This window comes from Eleutherodactylus coqui, unplaced genomic scaffold, assembly GCF_035609145.1.
Source record: "Eleutherodactylus coqui strain aEleCoq1 unplaced genomic scaffold, aEleCoq1.hap1 HAP1_SCAFFOLD_476, whole genome shotgun sequence".
Classification (NCBI taxonomy): Eukaryota; Metazoa; Chordata; class Amphibia; order Anura; family Eleutherodactylidae; genus Eleutherodactylus; species Eleutherodactylus coqui.
The window spans coordinates 1-19,009 of NW_027101732.1; the positions used below are offsets into that span (position 1 = coordinate 1).

At 51.7% G+C, this 19,009-nt stretch overlaps 1 protein-coding gene across 1 annotated transcript in view; it reads right to left on the reverse strand.

Annotated features, from left to right (window-relative positions):
- Positions 1-624: 624 nt before the first annotated feature.
- Positions 625-19,009, reverse strand: part of LOC136590931 (uncharacterized) — a 45,426-nt gene continuing 27,041 nt past the window's right edge. The window contains exons 5-7 of the mRNA XM_066588442.1: positions 1,323-1,426; positions 948-1,127; positions 625-865 (exon numbers count right to left, since the gene is read on the reverse strand). Of these exons, the coding sequence (XP_066444539.1) occupies positions 725-865; positions 948-1,127; positions 1,323-1,426 (425 nt within the window). The 3' untranslated portion in view covers positions 625-724. The remainder of the gene's footprint in view (positions 866-947; positions 1,128-1,322; positions 1,427-19,009) is intronic.

Genomic DNA, 19,009 nt, shown 5'->3' on the forward strand with positions numbered 1-19,009 from the left:
TAAATACAAAGCGGAGGAGCTAGTGGGGATAGTTGGGGGACGGGATAGCATGGGCCAAGGCACCTCTCCAGCCCTGCACAGCCGACGGCTACTGTAGCAGTAGGGCTGGTGGAGCCGAGATCTTCTGTGGACACATTCCATTTGATATAGTAGTCATCCGCAATATAGTCGCTGACTAGTGTCACTGTAGACCGGGTTGCTTACATATCAGCAACTAATGAGGCCGCCTGCAGACGACCGTGTCTAATCCTGCTGCGAGAATTCTCGCAGTGGGACCCGACCCCCTGCAGGGACCAGCGCGGCTCCGGCTCTTTGATGTGCTGGCTGCCGGCCAGCAGGCACATGACGGAGCCGAGCCGCCAGTCAGGGAGTGACATTTCTGTGCAGAGCTCACAGAGCCCCGCACCGAAAAAGAGCATACTGCGATTTGTTTTCCTCACTGCCGTCTGCATAGGATTATTCTTTCTAACACAATCCTATGGCAGCTTCCACGGGTGTAAATTCTACGGGAAATCCTGCTGCGGAATTTCCGCCCGTGTGCCGGGGGCCTAAATGTGTACTGGTGATATGTAGGCCTTCTGATTATACTGACTTTAATCAACAACTGTGTAGTGAATGGCTCTACTAATACAACTAGCACAGTGTCCTGCCTGGCTCACACCCCACTTCCTGCCTACAAGCACCAGGGGCACATGCCCCACATCACCCCTCCACAGCTATGATCCTAAATACATCCATTACCTGGTGATGGGAGCGGCTGGCGGGTCTCCATCATGGCCTCCTTGTACAGATCCTTGTGTCCTTCTAAATACTCCCACTCCTCCATGGAGAAATAGACAGCGACATCCTGACACCTTATAGGAACCTGACAACACAATATACAGTCATTACCCAGAAGCCTCCAGTGCTGTTACTGTATAATGTCCCAGCATTCCCTGCAGCATCACCTCTCCAGTCAGCAGCTCAATCATCTTGTTGGTGAGTTCTAGAATCTTCTGTACATTGATGTCCTCGTGTATCAGGGGGTGAAGTGGGGGCCCCATGATTGGGCTCAGGGGTCTTCCCCATCCATCACACACAGGGGCCCGAGAGCCATCACTAGAGGTCTTCTTCACTACTGTGTAATCCTGTATATGGAGAGACATTTATAAATATCACTGCAGACATTTCCAGAGTCCATCACCTCTCCAGTGACATCATCAGTCATTACCATAGATAAGCATGACATATGACATCACCAGAATCTCTCCTCTCTACAGTGACATCATCTGTTATTACCATAGATAAGAATGATGTAATGTGACATCATCAGAGTCTCTCACCTCCCCAGTAAGCTGGAAGAGTATCTCTAGGGTGAGGTTGAATACACTCTCCGCCATCTTGTTTCTGTTGTCCTCCATCTTTGATGAATGAATCCTGTAGGGACCTGAATGGAAACAATATGAACCAATGTAAAAACCACAAAAACCAACATCTCCAAGTTCAGCTGCCGGTATTTTGAGGGACAAGTAGGATTTATAATAGCAGCATTTAATGTGGGAGAACCTTAGAAATACTTTATTAGGAATTCATTTAATAAGAAATTTTATAAAAACATTTGCTGGAATCCTTTAACCCCTTAGTGCTATAGGTAGTACATGTACGTCCTGCAGCGTCGGGGTATGTATGAACGCGCGGCGATCTCCCTCCATACAGCGCGAGCGCCGGCTGTTTACTGCGGCTGATACCAACTCCGATAAGCTGTCAATTCTGATAGCGCCATTTAAATGGGATGAGATCGCAGGGAGCCGTGCAGGTGTCATGGCAGCCGGGGGCCCTCTGTAACGCCCCGGGCTGTCCTGGCAGAATGCCTATCAAGCCATGCCCGTGGCTCCTCCAGAAAAGGAGTGAGAAGATGAGCCCATTCCCATCTAATTACTTCTCTGTACTAATTACTTACTGACTCCACGACCTAAACGTTTACCAGCGTCCGGATCGCAGCATCCAATAAGCCGCACAAACCTCAGTAAAGTTTACACCGCCGTATCCCGTCTGGGCCCAATCTGCAGCAGAAAGTAGGCCGACCGCTTCTATAGCGAAACCCGTTACACGCTGCCGTCACAGAGATAACAAATATCACTAGCGAGGAACGACTAATGCATTCCTGATGACAGATGGAAAACATCCTGAAGGTCATACAAATGGCCACCAAAATAACCTGCAGGGGGCGCCCGCCAGCCTCACCCTGCCCTGCAAAGGATTGCATCTTCTACATCCTGGTGATCAGAGGCATCTGGTCCTTCATCTACTAGGACTTACTATTCTTATACAGAGGAGTCTACATTCTGGTGCTCAGAGGGATCTCGTGCTTCAGTCACTAGGACTTACTATTCTTATACAGAGGAGTCTACATCCTGGTGGTAAGAGGAATTTGGTCCTTCAGCCGCTAGGACTAACTATTCTTACACAGAGGAGTCAACAACCTGGTGGTCAGAAGAATCTTCTCCATCTACTAAGAGTTACTATTCTTACATAGAGGAGTCTACATCCTTCTGGTCAGAGGGATTTGGTCCTTCAGTCACTAGGACTTACTATTCTTATACAGAGGAGTCTACATTCTGGTGTTCAGAAGGATCTGGTCCTTCAGCTGGTAGCTCTTATTAAACTTATACAGAGGAGTCTACATGCTGGTGGTGAGAGGGATTTGGTCCTTCAGTGGCTAGGACTTACTATTCTTATACAGAGGAGTCTACAACCTGGTGGTCAGAGGGATCTGCTCCTTCAGCCACTAGGACTTACTATTCTTCTACAGAGGAGTCTACATCCTGGTGGTAAGAGGAATCTGGTCCTTCAGACACTAGGACTAACTATTCTTACAGAGAGGAGTCAACAACCTGGTGGTCAAAAGAATCTGCTCCATCTACTAAGAGTTACTCTTCTTACATAGAGGAGTCTACATCCTGGTGGTCAGAAGGATCTGCTGCTTCAGCAGCACGGACTTACTATTCTTATACAGAGGATTCTACATCCTTCTGGTCAGAGGGATCTGGTCCTTCAGTCACTAGGACTTACTATTCTTCTACAGAGGAGTCTACATCCTGGTGCTCAGAGGGATCTGGTCCTTCAGCCACTAGGACTTACTATTCTTATACAGATGAGTCTACCTTCTGGTGGTCAGAAGGATCTGGTCCTTCAGCTGGTAGCTCTTATTATACTTATACAGAGGAGTCTACATGCTGGTGGTGAGAGGGATTTGGTCCTTCAGTGGCTAGGACTTACTATTCTCATACAGAGGAGTCTACAACCTGGTGGTCAGAGGGATCTGCTCCTTCAGCCACTAGGACTTACTATTCTTCTACAGAGGAGTCTACATCCTGGTGGTCATAGGGATCTAGTCCTTCAGCCACTAGGACTTACTATTTTTATACAGAGGAGTCTACATCCTGGTGGTCAGAGGGATCAGGTCCTTCAGTCACTAGGACTTACTATTCTTATACAGAGGATAAGGTACTGGACAGACCCTGTTCACCATAATGAGTTCTGGATGGCAGTTTCCTGGATAAGTAGCACAGGGTGGTGTAGAGACTTCAGGCTGTCAGACATTGTATGTGTCAGGCCTTGGGCCTATATCAGCTTCCATGTTATGGTTGTCATTTGTCAGGCCGTGGGAAAGCTGGATGAATTCAGTGTTCTAAAGTCTTATTCCTCTCTTTTGTATCTGGCAAGCCTTTGATGTACAGGAGGACACAAAACCCTTTGCTACTGACAAGGAGATGCTAAATAGGCACCCACTGGCACGGATTGGCACCTTGGATGGTTCACGCAGACATCCTGGTGCCCAATTTTACATCAGAAGGAAATCATTTAATAAAGGATATTTGGTCGTATGAAGGTCTTAGCCAGATATATATTATATATTTAGCATCGGGCTCACCAGCCAAGCAAAATAAAAAGGCTCAGAGCACCCAGAACTGCATATTTGGGAAAATATGGATGCCAACCCATCCGTGTATGGGCTCAAACCATATGTAAAATCAGGACTAAAAATGTGCCACGCCCATATTCAGGTTTGAGGGGGGGCTTTCCGAAAACGGGGAATTATGATTTTTCCCCAGGAATACAGGACTCCACCCCAACCCTCCAGAGTGACATCAGAGGGAGCAAGGTAAGGAGTGTTCTGAGGGTCCGTTTATAATGTAGGACCCTACAGACCCCAAATTGTGAGATCCTACAGAGATACGCCTTGGCGTAAGGCTGTCCCATTCACTTCAGTGACTCTGCATGTATTGGAACATTGGACCAACATCCAAATCCGATATCTTTCTTTTATTTTCCCCAGTTTATTTTAAAAATCTGCGTTGTGTATCCTACTGTATTTCCTTATGTCCCGTGAACAACCTTTTTATATTTTTGTACAAATCAGATATATTGCACTGCGAGGCCTTTTCTAGATTAAATCTGCAATTTAAAAGTCAGCCTTGTCCGTTTTACAACAAACCATAACGCTGAAGTTTGTGTTCATAATTCGGCTTCCAGTTTACCAATACCAAAGCTGGTGGTGGCAGGTTTATTTGTAGGAGTATTGAAGAGCTCTGGAGTGCGTTAGAACGGATCAGGGGGATGATTTGAGCTTTTGATTCACATGCGTGCAGAAGTCCGGGAAAGCTGTGTATAAATCAGCCTGTATTCTAACGACTTTAAGTTTGCAATATCGCACAGTGATCAAGGACAGAGGCGGGATCGAGAGGTATTGTCCCTTCTCCTCTCTCCTCCTGCCCACTACATGACACACAGCATTGTGTGAAAAACATGAGCAGCTAAAAAGCGTGTAAAATAAATAAAACACATGAAGTTTGTGGCCTGTAAACTTTAAAGGATTGTCATTAAAAAAAAACCTCTTACCTATTCCCCCCAGTCAGTCTTACCAGATCTTCACCTCAATGATCTTCTCCTGGCTCCTCCAGTCGGCCGAATCCTCTTCTTCCTGTGACGTAGCACACATTGCCGGCATTCTGCTTCCTGCGGGTCAGTGTACCCAGTCACTAGTGACATGGAGTTCACTGCCTAGCAGGGAATGCTGAATCCTCGGCAGCCTGCTTTAGCGCGACTGCGGATGTGTAATGTCTCACCGCTAGTGTATCATATACTATACTGTATGAAACACTAACAACAAAAAACGCGAATGTGCACTAAAGCAGGCTGCAGAGGATTCAGCATTCCCTGCTAGGCAGTGAAACCTACGTCACTCATAACATTCACTGCAGCTAATGGACGCTCCAAAACAATAAGTAGAGGATCCGGATGGCTGGAGGTGACGTGGCCCAGGGGACTGGAGGGGCCAGGAGAGGATCGGTGAGGAGAGGATGAGGTAAGAAGACTGCCTGGGGAGGAATAGGCAAGTATTGATTTTTTTCCTAATGAGAAAACCCCTTCAACCCCTTCCTGCAACAGGGTGTAAACTTACGTCCTGGGGATAGCGCGAGATCACATGTGATCTCGCGCTATCCCGCAGTGGGAGACGGCCATCAGTCACAGCCAGCCTCCTGCTGCAGCAGCGGGGGTGCATCGGATATGCGACCCCCACTGTTAACCCCTTCCCTGCCACGATCTATGTAGATCACGGCCTGTTGCCATGGCAACAGGATGCCAGACACTGGCGTCCTGTGTTGCCAGTGCCTAAGATCGCTGTATAAGCGATAAGGCATGGCAGTAGCATATTAGCATAAAAAAAGGTTAAAGAAAAATGAAAATGGCACATATTTTGTATTGTCGCGTCCGTAATGATGCGTACAATAAGCTGCACATGCTTTTGACTGTGCACAGAAAAAAAGCATTAAAAAAACCGCTAAAAAACTGAGGCAAAATTCTAATTTCTAGCATTTTGCCTCCCTAAAACCGCAATAAAAGTGATCAAAAGAGCTGTATGTAACCCCAAAATGGTACAGCTCCTCTCACAAAATATAAGCCCTCATAGAGCTCTGTACATAAAAAAATAAAAAAAATTACAGGACTTTGAATGCTGTGATTTAGAAAAAAAAAGATTTCCAAAAAAAGGGTTTTTATTGCAAAAAAGTGGAAAAACCTAAAAAAAGTAAGAATTTTGGTATTGTTGTAACCGTACCGTCCCACAGAAAAAATGTATTGTGTCATTTATGCTGCATGATTAACACTGTAAAAAAAAACTCCCCAAAAATCTATAGCAGAATTGATGCGTTTTCTCTCCCTGTTATCATAAAAAAAATAATAAAAGTTTTACAATATAGTCAATGTACCCAAAAGTTGCACCGATAAAAACTACAGTTCGTCACGCAAAAAACAAGCCCTTATATGGCCGCGTCGATGGAAAAATAAAAAAGTTATGACTTTTGATAAATGAAGAAAATCCGCCAAAAATCCTTGCGTCCTTAAGGTGCATACACACGACCGTATATCGGCTCTGTTTTCACGCCGAGCCGATATACGGAGTCCTCATCTGCGGGGGGGGGGGAGGATGGAAGAGCCAGGAGCAGGAACTAAGCTCCCGCCCCCTCTCTGCCTCCTTGCCATCCCCTCTCCGCCCCTCTGCACTATTTGCAATGAAAGGCGTCGAGACAGGGGCGGGGCTAAGTTTCTCGAATTAGCCCCGCCCCCACCCCGCTTCTCCCCTTTGCAAATAGCGCAGAGGGGCGGGAGCTCAGAGCACTGCTCCTGGCTCTTCCAGGCTCCCCCCTGCAGAGAGAGACGATGTATATTGGCTGGGCGTTAAAACCCAGCCGATATATTCTCGTCTGAATCCAGCCTCAAGCCCAAAATAGGCCATGTCATTACGGGGTTAACTGGAGCAACCGGCGTCAAAAGAGGTCGCATGACGAGAATATTTTTCCTTCTCTGTACAAGGCACTGGTCAGATCACACATGGGATATTGTGGACAGTTTTGGGCACCAATACTCAAGAAAGACATATCCCAGCTTGAGCGGGTACAAAAGTGGGCAACTAAAGTAATTACTGGAATGGGCGGACTACACACACACAGTGGCCCGAGCAGTAATCGTGATACACACACAGTGGCCCGAGCAGTAATCGTGGCCCACACACACACACACACAGCGGCCCGAGCAGTAATCGTGACCCCGCACACACACAGCGGCCCGAGCAGTAATCGTGACCCCGTACACACACAGCAGCCTGAGCAGTAATCGTGACCCCCCCACACACACAGTGGCCCGAGCAGTAATCGTGACCCCCACACACACACACAGTGGCCCGAGCAGTAATCCTGACCCCAAACACACAGTGGCCCAAGCAGTAATCATGACCCCCCCCTTTCCCCCCTCTCCACCACACACACACAGTGACCCGAGCAGTAATCGTGACACAGACACACACACACGGTGGCCCGAGCAGTAATCGTGACCCTCACAAACACAGTGGCCCGCGCACTAATCGTGACCCCCCCCACACACACACAGTGGCCCGAGCAGTAATTATGACCCCCCCCACACACACACACACAGTGGCCCGAGCAGTAATCGTGACCCCCCCCCACACACACACACAGTATCCTGGGCAGTAATCGTGACCCCCACACACACACACACATTGGCCCGAGCGGTAATCGTGACACCCCCCCCACACACACAGCGGCCCGAGCGGTAATCGTGACCCCCCCCCCCCACACACACACACAGCGGCCTAAGCAGTAATCGTGACCCCCACACACACACAGCGGCCCGAGAGGTAATCGTATACCCCAAACACACACACAGCGGCCGGAGCAGTAATCGTGACCCCCCCCACACACACAGTGGCCCGAGCAGTAATCGTGACCCAGACACACACACACGGTGGCCCGAGCAGTATTCGTGACCCCCCCACACATAGTGGACCGAGCAGTAATCGTGACCCCCACACACACAGTGGCACGAGCAGTAATCGTGACCCTCACACACACAGTGGTCCGAGCAGTAATCATGACCCACACACACACAGTGGCCCGAGCAGTAATCGTGCCCCCCCCCATACACACACACACACACAGTGGCCCGAGCAGTAATCGTGACCCCCCCCCCACACAAACGCAGTGGCCCGAGCAGTAATCGTGACCCCCCCACACACACAAAGTGGCCCGAGCAGTAATCGTGACCCCCCCCCCACACACACACGGTGGCCCGAGCAGTAATCGTGGCCCACACACACACACACAGCGGCCCGAGCAGTAATCGTGACCCTGCACACACAAAGCGGCCCAAGCAGTAATCGTAACCCCGCACACACACAGCTGCCCGAGCAGTAATCGTGACCCCGCACACACACAGCGGCCCGAGCAGTAATCGTGACCCCGCACACACACAGCAGCCCGAGCAGTAATCGTGACCCCCCCCACACACAGCGGCCCGAGCAGTAATCATGACCCCCCACACACACAGTGGCCCGACCAGTAATCATGAGCCCCCCCTTTCCCCCCTCTCCACCACACACACACTGTGGCCCGAGCAGTAATCGTGACACAGACACACACACACACGGTGGCCCGAGCAGTAATTGTGACCCTCACAAACACAGTGGCCCGCGCACAAATCGTGAACCCCCACACACAGTGGCCCAAGCAGTAATCGTGACCCCCACCTTTCCACCTCCCCCCCACACACACAGTGGCCCGAGCAGTAATCGTGACACAGACACACACACACGGTGGCCCGAGCAGTAATCGTGATCCTCACACACACAGTGGCCCGAGCAGTAATCGTGACCCCCCCCCCATACACACACACAGTGGCCCGAGCAGTAATCATGCCCCCCCCCACACACACACACAGTGGCCCGAGCTGTGATCGTGACCCCCCCCCACACACACAGTATCCTGGGCAGTAATCGTGACCCCCCCACACACACAGTGGCCCGAGCAGTAATCGTGACCCCCCACACACACAGCTGCCCGAGCAGTAATCATGACCCCCACACACACACAGTGGCCCGAGCAGTAATCCTGACCCCAAACACACAGTGGCCCAAGCAGTAATCATGACCCCCCCCTTTCCCCCCTCTCCACCACACACACACAGTGGCCCGAGCAGTAATCGTGACACAGACACACACACACGGTGGCCCGAGCAGTAATCGTGACCCTCACAAACACAGTGGCCCGCGCACAAATCGTGACCCCCCCCACACACAGTGGCCCGAGCAGTAATCGTGACCCCCCCCCCCCACACACACACACACAGTGGCCCGAGCAGTAATTATTTCCACCCCACACACACACACACAGTGGCCCGAGCAGTAATCGTGACCCCGCCCACACACACACACACAGTATCCTGGGCAGTAATCGTGACCCCCTCCACACACACACAGTGGCCCGAGCAGTAATCGTGAACCCCCCCCCCACACACAGTCGCCCGAGCGGTAATCGTGATCCCCCCCCCCACACACACACACACAGTGGCCCGAGCGGTAATCGTGACCTCCCTCACACACACACAGTGGCCCGAGCGGTAATCGTGACCCCCCCATACACAGTGGCCCGAGCAGTTATCGTGACACCCCCACACACACACAGTGGCCCGAGCAGTAATCGTGACCCCCCCCACACACACACACAGCGGCCCGAGCAGTAATCGTGACCCCCTACACTCACATCGGCCCGAGCAGTAATCGTGACCCCACACACACACACACAGACACACAGTGGCCCGAGCGGTAATCTTGACCCCCCCCCCACACACACACAGTGGCCTGAGCGGTAATCGTGACCCCCCATACACACACAGTGGCCCGAGTAGTGATCGTGACCCCCCCCCCCACATACAGCGGCCCGAGCAGTAATCGTGACCCCCACACACACACAGCGGCCCGAGCAGTAATCGTGACCCACACACACACACAGCGGCCCGAGCAGTAATCGTGACCCCCACATACTCACAGCGGCCCGAGCAGTAATCGTGACCCACCTACACACACACACAGCATCCTGAGCAGTAATCGTTACCCACCCAGACACACACACAACAGTGGCCCGAGCGGTAATCGTGACCCACACACACAGCGGCCCGAGCGTTAATCGAGACCCCCCCCATACACACACACACACAGCGGCCCGAGCAGTAATCGTGACCCCCTACACTCACAGCGGCCCGAGCAGTAATCGTGACCCCCACACACAGAGCGGCCCGAGCAGTAATCGTGACCCCCATACATACAGCGGCCCGAACAGTATCGTGACCCCCCACGCACCGGCTACCCGAGCAATAATCATGACCCCCCGCACACACACAGCGGCCCGAGCAATAATCCTGACCCCCCCCCCCCCCACAGACACACACACACAGCGGCCCGAGCAGTAATCGTAACCCCCCCCCCCACATACACACACACGGTGTCCTGAGCAGTAATCGTGACCCCCCCACACACACACACGGTGTCCTGAACAGTAATCATAACACCCCCCCCACACACACACACACACAGACAGTGGCCCGAGCAGTAATCGTGACCCCCTTCCCCCCCCACACGAACGGTGTACTGAGCAGTAATCGTGACCCCCCACCACACACACACACACACGCACGGTGTCCTGAGCAGTAATCGTGACACCCCCACACACACACACGGTGGCCCGAGCAGTAATCATGACCTCCCACACATACACAAACATCAACACAGACGTTGGCCCGAGCAGTAATCGTGACCCCCCCTTCCCCACACACACATACACACACTCACACATGGTGGCCTGAGCAGTAATCGTGACCCTCACACACACAGTGGCCCAAGCAGCAATTGTGACCCACACACACACACAGCAGCCCGAGCAGTAATCGTAACCCAACACACACACACGTTGGCCCGAGCAGTAATCGTGACCCTCACACACACTGTGGTCCGAGCAGTAATCGTCACCCCCACACACACACAGCAGTCCGAGCAGCAATTGTGACCCCCCCCACACTCACACACAGCAGCCCGAGCAGTAATCGTAACCCAACACACACACACAAACGGTGGCCCGAGCAGTAATCGTGACCCCCCACACACGGTAGCCCGAGCAGTAATCGTGACCCTCACACACACACACAGCGGCCAGAGCAGTAATCGGGACCCCACACACACACACAGTGGCCCGAGCAGTAATCGTGACCCCACACACACACACAGCGGCCCGAGCAGTAATCGTAACCCAACACACACACACAAACGGTGGCCCGAGCAGTAATCGTGACCCCCCACACACGGTAGCCCGAGCAGTAATCGTGACCCTCACACACACACACAGCGGCCAGAGCAGTAATCGGGACCCCACACACGCACACAGTGGCCCGAGCAGTAATCGTGACCCCACACACACACACAGCGGCCCGAGCAGTAATCGTGACCCCCCCACACACACACACGGTGTCCTGAGCAGTAATCGTGACCCCCCCCCCCACACACACACACACGGTGGCCCGAGCAGTAATCGTGACCCCACACACACACACACACATGGTGTCCTGAGCAGTAATCGTGACCCCCCCCCCACACACACACGGTGGCCCGAGCAGTAATCATAACCCCCACATACACACACGTTGGCCCGAGCAGTAATCGTGACCCTCACACACACAGTGGCCCGAGCGGTAATCGTGACCCCCACACACACAGCGTTCCGAGCAGCAATTGTGACCCCCCCCACTCACACACAGCAGCCCGAGCAGTAATCGTAACCCCCCCCCCACACACACACACACATGGTGGCCCAAGCAGTAATCGTGACCCACACACACACACAAACACACACATACGGTAGCCCGAGCAGTAATCGTGACCCTCAAACACACACACGGTAGCCCGAGCAGTAATCGTTACCCTCAAAAACACACACAGTGGCCCGAGCAGTGATCGTGACCCCCGCACACACACACACACAGCCGCCCGAGCAGTAATCGTGACCCCCCCCCACACACACACACACAGTGGCCCGAGCAGTAATCGTGACCCTCACACACACAGTGGCCCGAGCAGTAATCGTCACCCCCACACACACACAGCAGTCCGAGCAGCAATTGTGACCCCCCCCCCCACACACACACAGCAGCCCGAGCAGTAATCGTAACCCAACACACACACACAAACGGTGGCCCGAGCAGTAATCGTGACCCCCCACACACGGTAGCCCGAGCAGTAATCGTGACCCTCACACACACACACAGTGGCCCGAGCAGTAATCGTGACCCCCCCCCCACACACATACAGCGGCCAGAGCAGTAATCGTGACCCACCCCCCTCCACACACACACACACACACACACACAGTGGCCCGAGCAGTAATCGTGACCCCACACACACACACAGCGGCCCGAGCAGTAATCGTGACCCCCCCACACACACACACGGTGTCCTGAGCAGTAATCGTGACCCCCCCCCACACACACACACGGTGGCCCGAGCAGTGTTCGTGACCCCCACACACACACACACACACAAGGTGGCCCGAGCAGTAATCTTAACCCCCACATACACACACGTTGGCCCGAGCGGTAATCGTGACCCCCACACACACAGCGGTCTGAGCAGCAATTGTGACCCCCCCCCCCCCACACACACAGCAGCCCGAGCAGTAATCGTAACCCCCCCCCCACACACACACACGGTGGCCCGAGCAGTAATCATGACCCACCCACACACACACGGTAGCCCGAGCTGTAATCGTTACCCTCAAACACACACACAGTGGCCCGAGCAGTAATCGTGACCCCCACACACACACACACAGCGGCCCGAGCAGTAATCGTGACCCCCCCACACACACACACACAGTGGCCCGAGCAGTAATCGTGACCCCACACACACACACAGTAGCCAGAGCGGTAATCGTACCCCCCCACACACACACACACACAGTGGCCCGAGCGGTAATCGTGACCCCCAACCACACACACACAGTAGCCCGAGCAGTAATCGTGACCCTCAAACACACACACAGTGGCCCGAGCAGTAATCGTGACCCCCCCACACACACACACACACAGCGGCCCGAGCAGTAATAGTGACCCCCCACACACACACACAGTGGCCCCAGCGGTAATCGTGACCCCCCCCCCCCCACACACACACACACAGTGGCCCGAGCGGTAATCATGACCCCCCCCCCCAACACACACACAGTGCCCAAACGGTAATCGTGACCTCCCCCCCACACACACAGTGGCCTGAGCGGTAATCGTGACACCCCCCCCCCCCACCACACACACACACAGACGGTGGCTCGAGCAGTAATCGTGACCCCCACACACACGTTGGCCCAAGTAGTAATCTTGCCCCCCTACACTCACAGTGGCCGGAGCAGTAATCTTGACCCCCGCCACACACACAGTGGCCGGAGCAGTAATCGTGACCCGAGACACACACAGCGGTCCGAGCAGTAATCGTGACCCCCCCACACACACACACAGCGGCCCGAGCAGTAATCGTGACCCCCTACACTCACAGCGGCCCGAGCAGTAATCGTGACCCCCCACACACACACGGGGCCGTAGCAGTAATCGTGACCCCCCCCCCACACACACAGTGGCCCAAGCAGTAATCGTGACCCCTCCACACACACACAGTGGCCCGAGCAGTAATGGTGACCCCACACACACACACAGTGGCCCGGGCAGTAATGGTGACCCCCCAATACACACACAGTAGCCCGAGCAGTAATTGTGACCCCCCCCCCCCACACACACAGTGGCCCGAGCAGTAATCGATACCCCCTCCACACGCAGTGGCCCGAGCAGTAATCGTGACCCCCCCACACACACACAGTGGCCTTAGCAGTAATCGTGACTCCACACATACACACAGTGGCCCGAGCGGTAATCGTGACCTCCGACACACACACAGTGGCCCGAGTGGTAATTGTGACCCGACCCTTCCCCACACACACAGTGGCCCGAGCAGTAATCGTGACCCCCACACACACACAGCGGCCGGAGCAGTAATCGTGACCCCTCCCACACACACACAGCAGCCCGAGCGGTAATCGTGACCCCCACACACACACACACAGTGGCCGGAGCGGTAATCGTGACCCCGCCACACACACACACACAGCGGCCCGAGCAGTAATCGTGACCCCCCCCCACACACACACACAGCGGCCCGAGCAGTAATCGATACCCCCCCACACACACACAGTGGCCTGAGCAGTAATCGTGACTCCCTACACTCACAGCGGCCCGAGCAGTAATCGTGACACCCATACACACAGCGACCCGAGCAGTAATCGTAACCCCCACACACACACAGCGGCCCGAGCAGTAATCGTGACCCCCCACACACACGGCAGCCCGAACAATAATTATGACCCCCTTCCACACACACACACAGCGGCCCATGCAGTAATCGTGACCCCCACGCACACACACAGTAGCCAGAGCAGTAATCGTGACCCCACACACACACACACACACACAGACTGTGGCCCGAACAGTAATCGTGCCCCCCACACATACACACACACACAGACGGTGGCCCGAGCAATAAAAATGACCCCCTCCCCACACACACACACAAACGGTGGGCTGAGCTGTAATCGTGACCCACCCACACACATGGTGGCCCGAGCAGTAATCGTGACCCCCCACACAGACAGTGGCACGAGCAGTAATCGTGACCCCCTACACACACAGTGACCCGAACAGTATCGTGACCCCACACGCACATAGCTGGCCGAGCAGTAATCATCTATTGATTTGTAATGAACTGATAGTATTACGCAGCTGTAGTGATTTAACTCTATAGAGGCTAATGACTGCACAATTTCATTATGGTAGTTGCTGGACAATGTCATGGTGAAAGATGTGTGTTTTATAACTTCAGCCTAATGTGGAACTCTGCTGCATAAGGAAAGTGTTAAATCACAGTGCTATATGTATTGATTGTGTTCATCCTGGATGTTTCCCCAGCCCTGCCCCCACACAGAAACTTTTTAAATAACATTGAAACTTCTGAACAGGGACTGCCACGCACACAGAAATTCCTTCAGCTAGACCGCATGCTGAGAGGACAGAGTCCACACTACACTGGACTTGAGAGAAGGTGGGCAGGGAGGCAGGGAATTCTATATGACCTAGCGAATAAGAATATGTATATGTTACTGATGTAATCTGTTGCACGCCCATAAAGGGCAGTTGTTACAATAAAGACCTGAGGCTCTGTAACTCGAGAGAAAGCTGGTTGAGATTCAGGGCTGATAACTTGTGTCTGACTGGTTTCTTTCATTATGTGTGCACACTATACAATTAAGAAGCTACAGAATACCCTGAAATCTGCTGGAGGAAAATATGATCCAGATCAGCCCGAGCAGAAATCGTGACACCCCCCCCCACACACACACACACAGTGGCCCGAGCAGTATTTATGACCCCCCCCCCCCACACACACACACACACAGCGGCCTGAGCAGTAATCATGACCCCCCGCCCACACACACACATACATAGTGGGCCGAGCAGTAATTGTGACCCACACACACATAGTGGGCCGAGCAGTAATCGTGACCCCCGCCCCCCCATACACACACATAGCAGCCCGAGCAGTAATCGTAATCCTCCCCCCCCCCACACACATACATAGTGGACCGAGCAGTAATCGTGACCCACACACACATAGTGGGCCGAGCAGTAATCGTGACCCACACACACAGTGGCCTGAACAGTAATCGTGACCCTCCCACAAACACGGTGGCCCGAGCAGTAATCGTGGCCCTCCCACACACACAGTGGCCCGAGCAGTAATCGTGACCCCCACACACACACAGCGGTCCGAGCAGCAATTGTGACCTCACCCCCCCCACACACACACAGCAGCCCAAGCAGTAAACGTAACCCCCCCCCCACACACACACACACAGCGGCCCGAGCAGTAATCGTAACACACACACAGCGGCCCGAGCAGTAATTGTGACCCACCCCACACACACACACACACAGTGGCCTGAGCAGTAATCGTGACCCACACACACACATAGTGGGCCGAGCAGTAATCGTGACCCACACACACACAGTGGCCCGAGCAGTAATCGTGACCCTCCCACACACACGGTGGCCCAAGCAGTAATCGTGACCCTCCCACACATACAGTGGCCCGAGCAGTAATCGTGACCCCCACACACACGCAGTGGCCTAAGCAGTAATCGTGAGCCCCACACACACACAGTGGCCTGAGCAGTAATCGTGACCCCCCCCCCAACACACACACACAGTGGCCTTAGCAGTAATCGTGACCCCCCCACACACACAGTGGCCTGAGCAGTAAACTAGCCTGAGAATTTAGAGATAACGTGTAGTAAGTATAACAACGGTTAAATTTTTCTTCTGTATACTTTAGTGTTAGTAAAATTTACAAAGTGTATTGTAAATGAGAAGCAAGCATAGACAAATTGGGGCAATAGCAATAGTCTATGTGAGACCATAGCCATTGTGAGAAGGCTACAGGAGAGAATTACTTCATGCGGCAGGGGTGTCCAGGAACTTTACTTCTTATCTTTCTACTACTTTTTCTTTGATATTGTGTTATAGAGTAACTAAGAATATACAAAGAGGGCGGCCGCCTACTGACATAATGTAATATTTGTATTGTTGTCTTATATTGCATGAAGCGAATGTGTGAGTGATTGAGATAGGCAGATCCGATACGTGGGCACTGACCTCTAGGACACATTAAGGACCAACTTCGCTGTGCAGGTTGTTTTTGGACAAGCCCCTTATTGTGTTCAATGTTCACAGGCCCTACTCTGTAAAGCAAGAAGTAGTCTTCGTGTATATAGCGAAGCACTGATTCTGGTAAGGAACCTCTGTGTTTTCACTAAACATTTTAGTGGCCAGAGGCTTGTTTTATGTTGTTTGTCTTGTAAATCCACGTCAAGAACATAATTACTAACAATGGGAAATACAAACTGTAAGGCATTCTCCTGTGCATGTCTCTGTTGTTGTTGCCAACGACAGGAAGTCCTTCAAGGGGATAAGAAGTACATACACAAGTTAGATCCTGACTATGTCAAATATTGTGACATATAATATATGTATCAGGACAGCGCGCCACGAACAATGGGAAGCAATCTCAATATGGGCAACAAATCACACAAAATGGGACTCACCCGGTGTATAGTGGAGCCCGCTCCTGAGCCCCACCTACACCTCCAAGTCCTGGTTCGCTTTAATGCATACTGCCGGTCATCTCCCTGTGTGTCCACGGTATCCCGACGGGCTATATCGGGAGAGCTGCCAGGAAACTGTATCACACTCTAGGTGTGATCCACTGAAGCTATATCTAATAAAAATAAAAAAGTTCCTGCGCTCCTTTGGGACCCAATTCCACCAGGGATTGGAATTACCAGTGTATAAGTAAATTAAAAACTTGGAATATGGAATAAAGAAAGTTTTTAATTTACTTATAAACTGGTAATTCCAATTCCTGGTGGAATTGGGTCCCAAAGGAGCGCAGGAACTTTTTTATTTTTATTAGAAATATTGTGACATAAGTGGGAAAAGAAATATGGATTTAAAAAAAATAAATTAAAAGTTCCTAGTTGTAAAGAATTATGTGATAAAATACAGACAAAATCAGCTAAAGATCAGCAGAAATACGGATTATCCGCTGCTGAAGCCTGGTTAAAAGAAGCCCCAAGCTGTCACGCCCATATAAAAATAGACCCCCGACAGTTTGATGAACAATTCAAAGGGTTAATGAGGTGTTACAATTGAATGAAAAATAGAGAGAGCAGATAGAAATATTCTAGGGCCAGATTGGAGTTCTGTAGAAGGAAATTAGAATGGGATGGGAGGAGATGGTAGACCTCTTCCATAGGATAATCAGGGGAAGAGAGAGATGATCCTAATGCTGCATATAATCAGCCATTAAAGAATGCATTTGTAAGTGGAGTAAAGAAAGGAATAGGAGGTTATATAATGAGATACATGGTTACCCTGAGGATGGGATTGTTGCAGGATGTTTTGGAGTATGAAAAACATGCAGAAAAGTGAAAGAATGTGATACGATGGTTCAAGAAAGTCAGAGAGGTCATTGGACAGCGAGAGGATGTGGAAGTAGAGGCAGAGGAAGAAGCAGAGGTGGGATGCAGCTCAGGGATTTAAATGTGTGTTTGAATTATGGGAAATCTAGTGATGTTCTCAGGTACTTTGGGAAAAAATGACTAGGAGGGGTGGATGTACAACACTTGGAGGATCTCTTGGCAAGATAGATCTCTAGGTAAATGGGCGAATGATTACTTTCCTGGTGGGCTCAGGAGCCACCAGGGCATTAATACATCCCAATATGTACCCAATGTAAAATGTAGTAATAGTCATATCCTGGTAAGAGGGGTTAATGGCCGGACCCACAGGGAATCTCTCTTTGAACCAGTTATAACCGACTCAGAGACAAATAAGTCTGTGAATGTCAGATTATGTAGTCTCGAATATGTCCAGTAAAATTGTTGAGATGAGACATTGTGATAAAATTAGGTATACCTTCACCAGAGTACCTCAGGGCTGCTGTGAAAGTTTAACAATTTTCTCCCAGGCTATGTCAGCAAACTTAGCCCAGTTACAGCCTCCTAAAGGTAGTCAGCTACTACTTTATGTTGGTAGCCAGCAGCAGACAGTGGAGAGAATTGTGGGGGGACACAGGTTTCTTTATGAGCAAGGCCTTAAAGTAAACAGGTAGAAACTCCAAATACTGCACACAGTTAGTTATACTCATATCTTAGTCCTTGTAGACATCCCCCTGCAGGACACTACTGCTCTCACAGCCACACCTGACAACTGAGGGATGTACTACGCTCCATCCATCTACCTTACTGCCTATTTCTTAAGACGGTCCTCCATACAACTGTCTACGAGAGATGGCACATAAGGTGTTACCCCGACCAGATCTGCAGGATGTATCTCTGGTAGATGCTGAATACACTCTTTGTAGATGGGTTGTACATCTCCGTATCTTACCTAAATCGTTCTTCAGATGTGCAGTAGTTTTGAGCCATGGCCTATGTCATGTCTCAACAGGGGGGATGGTAGCACTCATATGGAA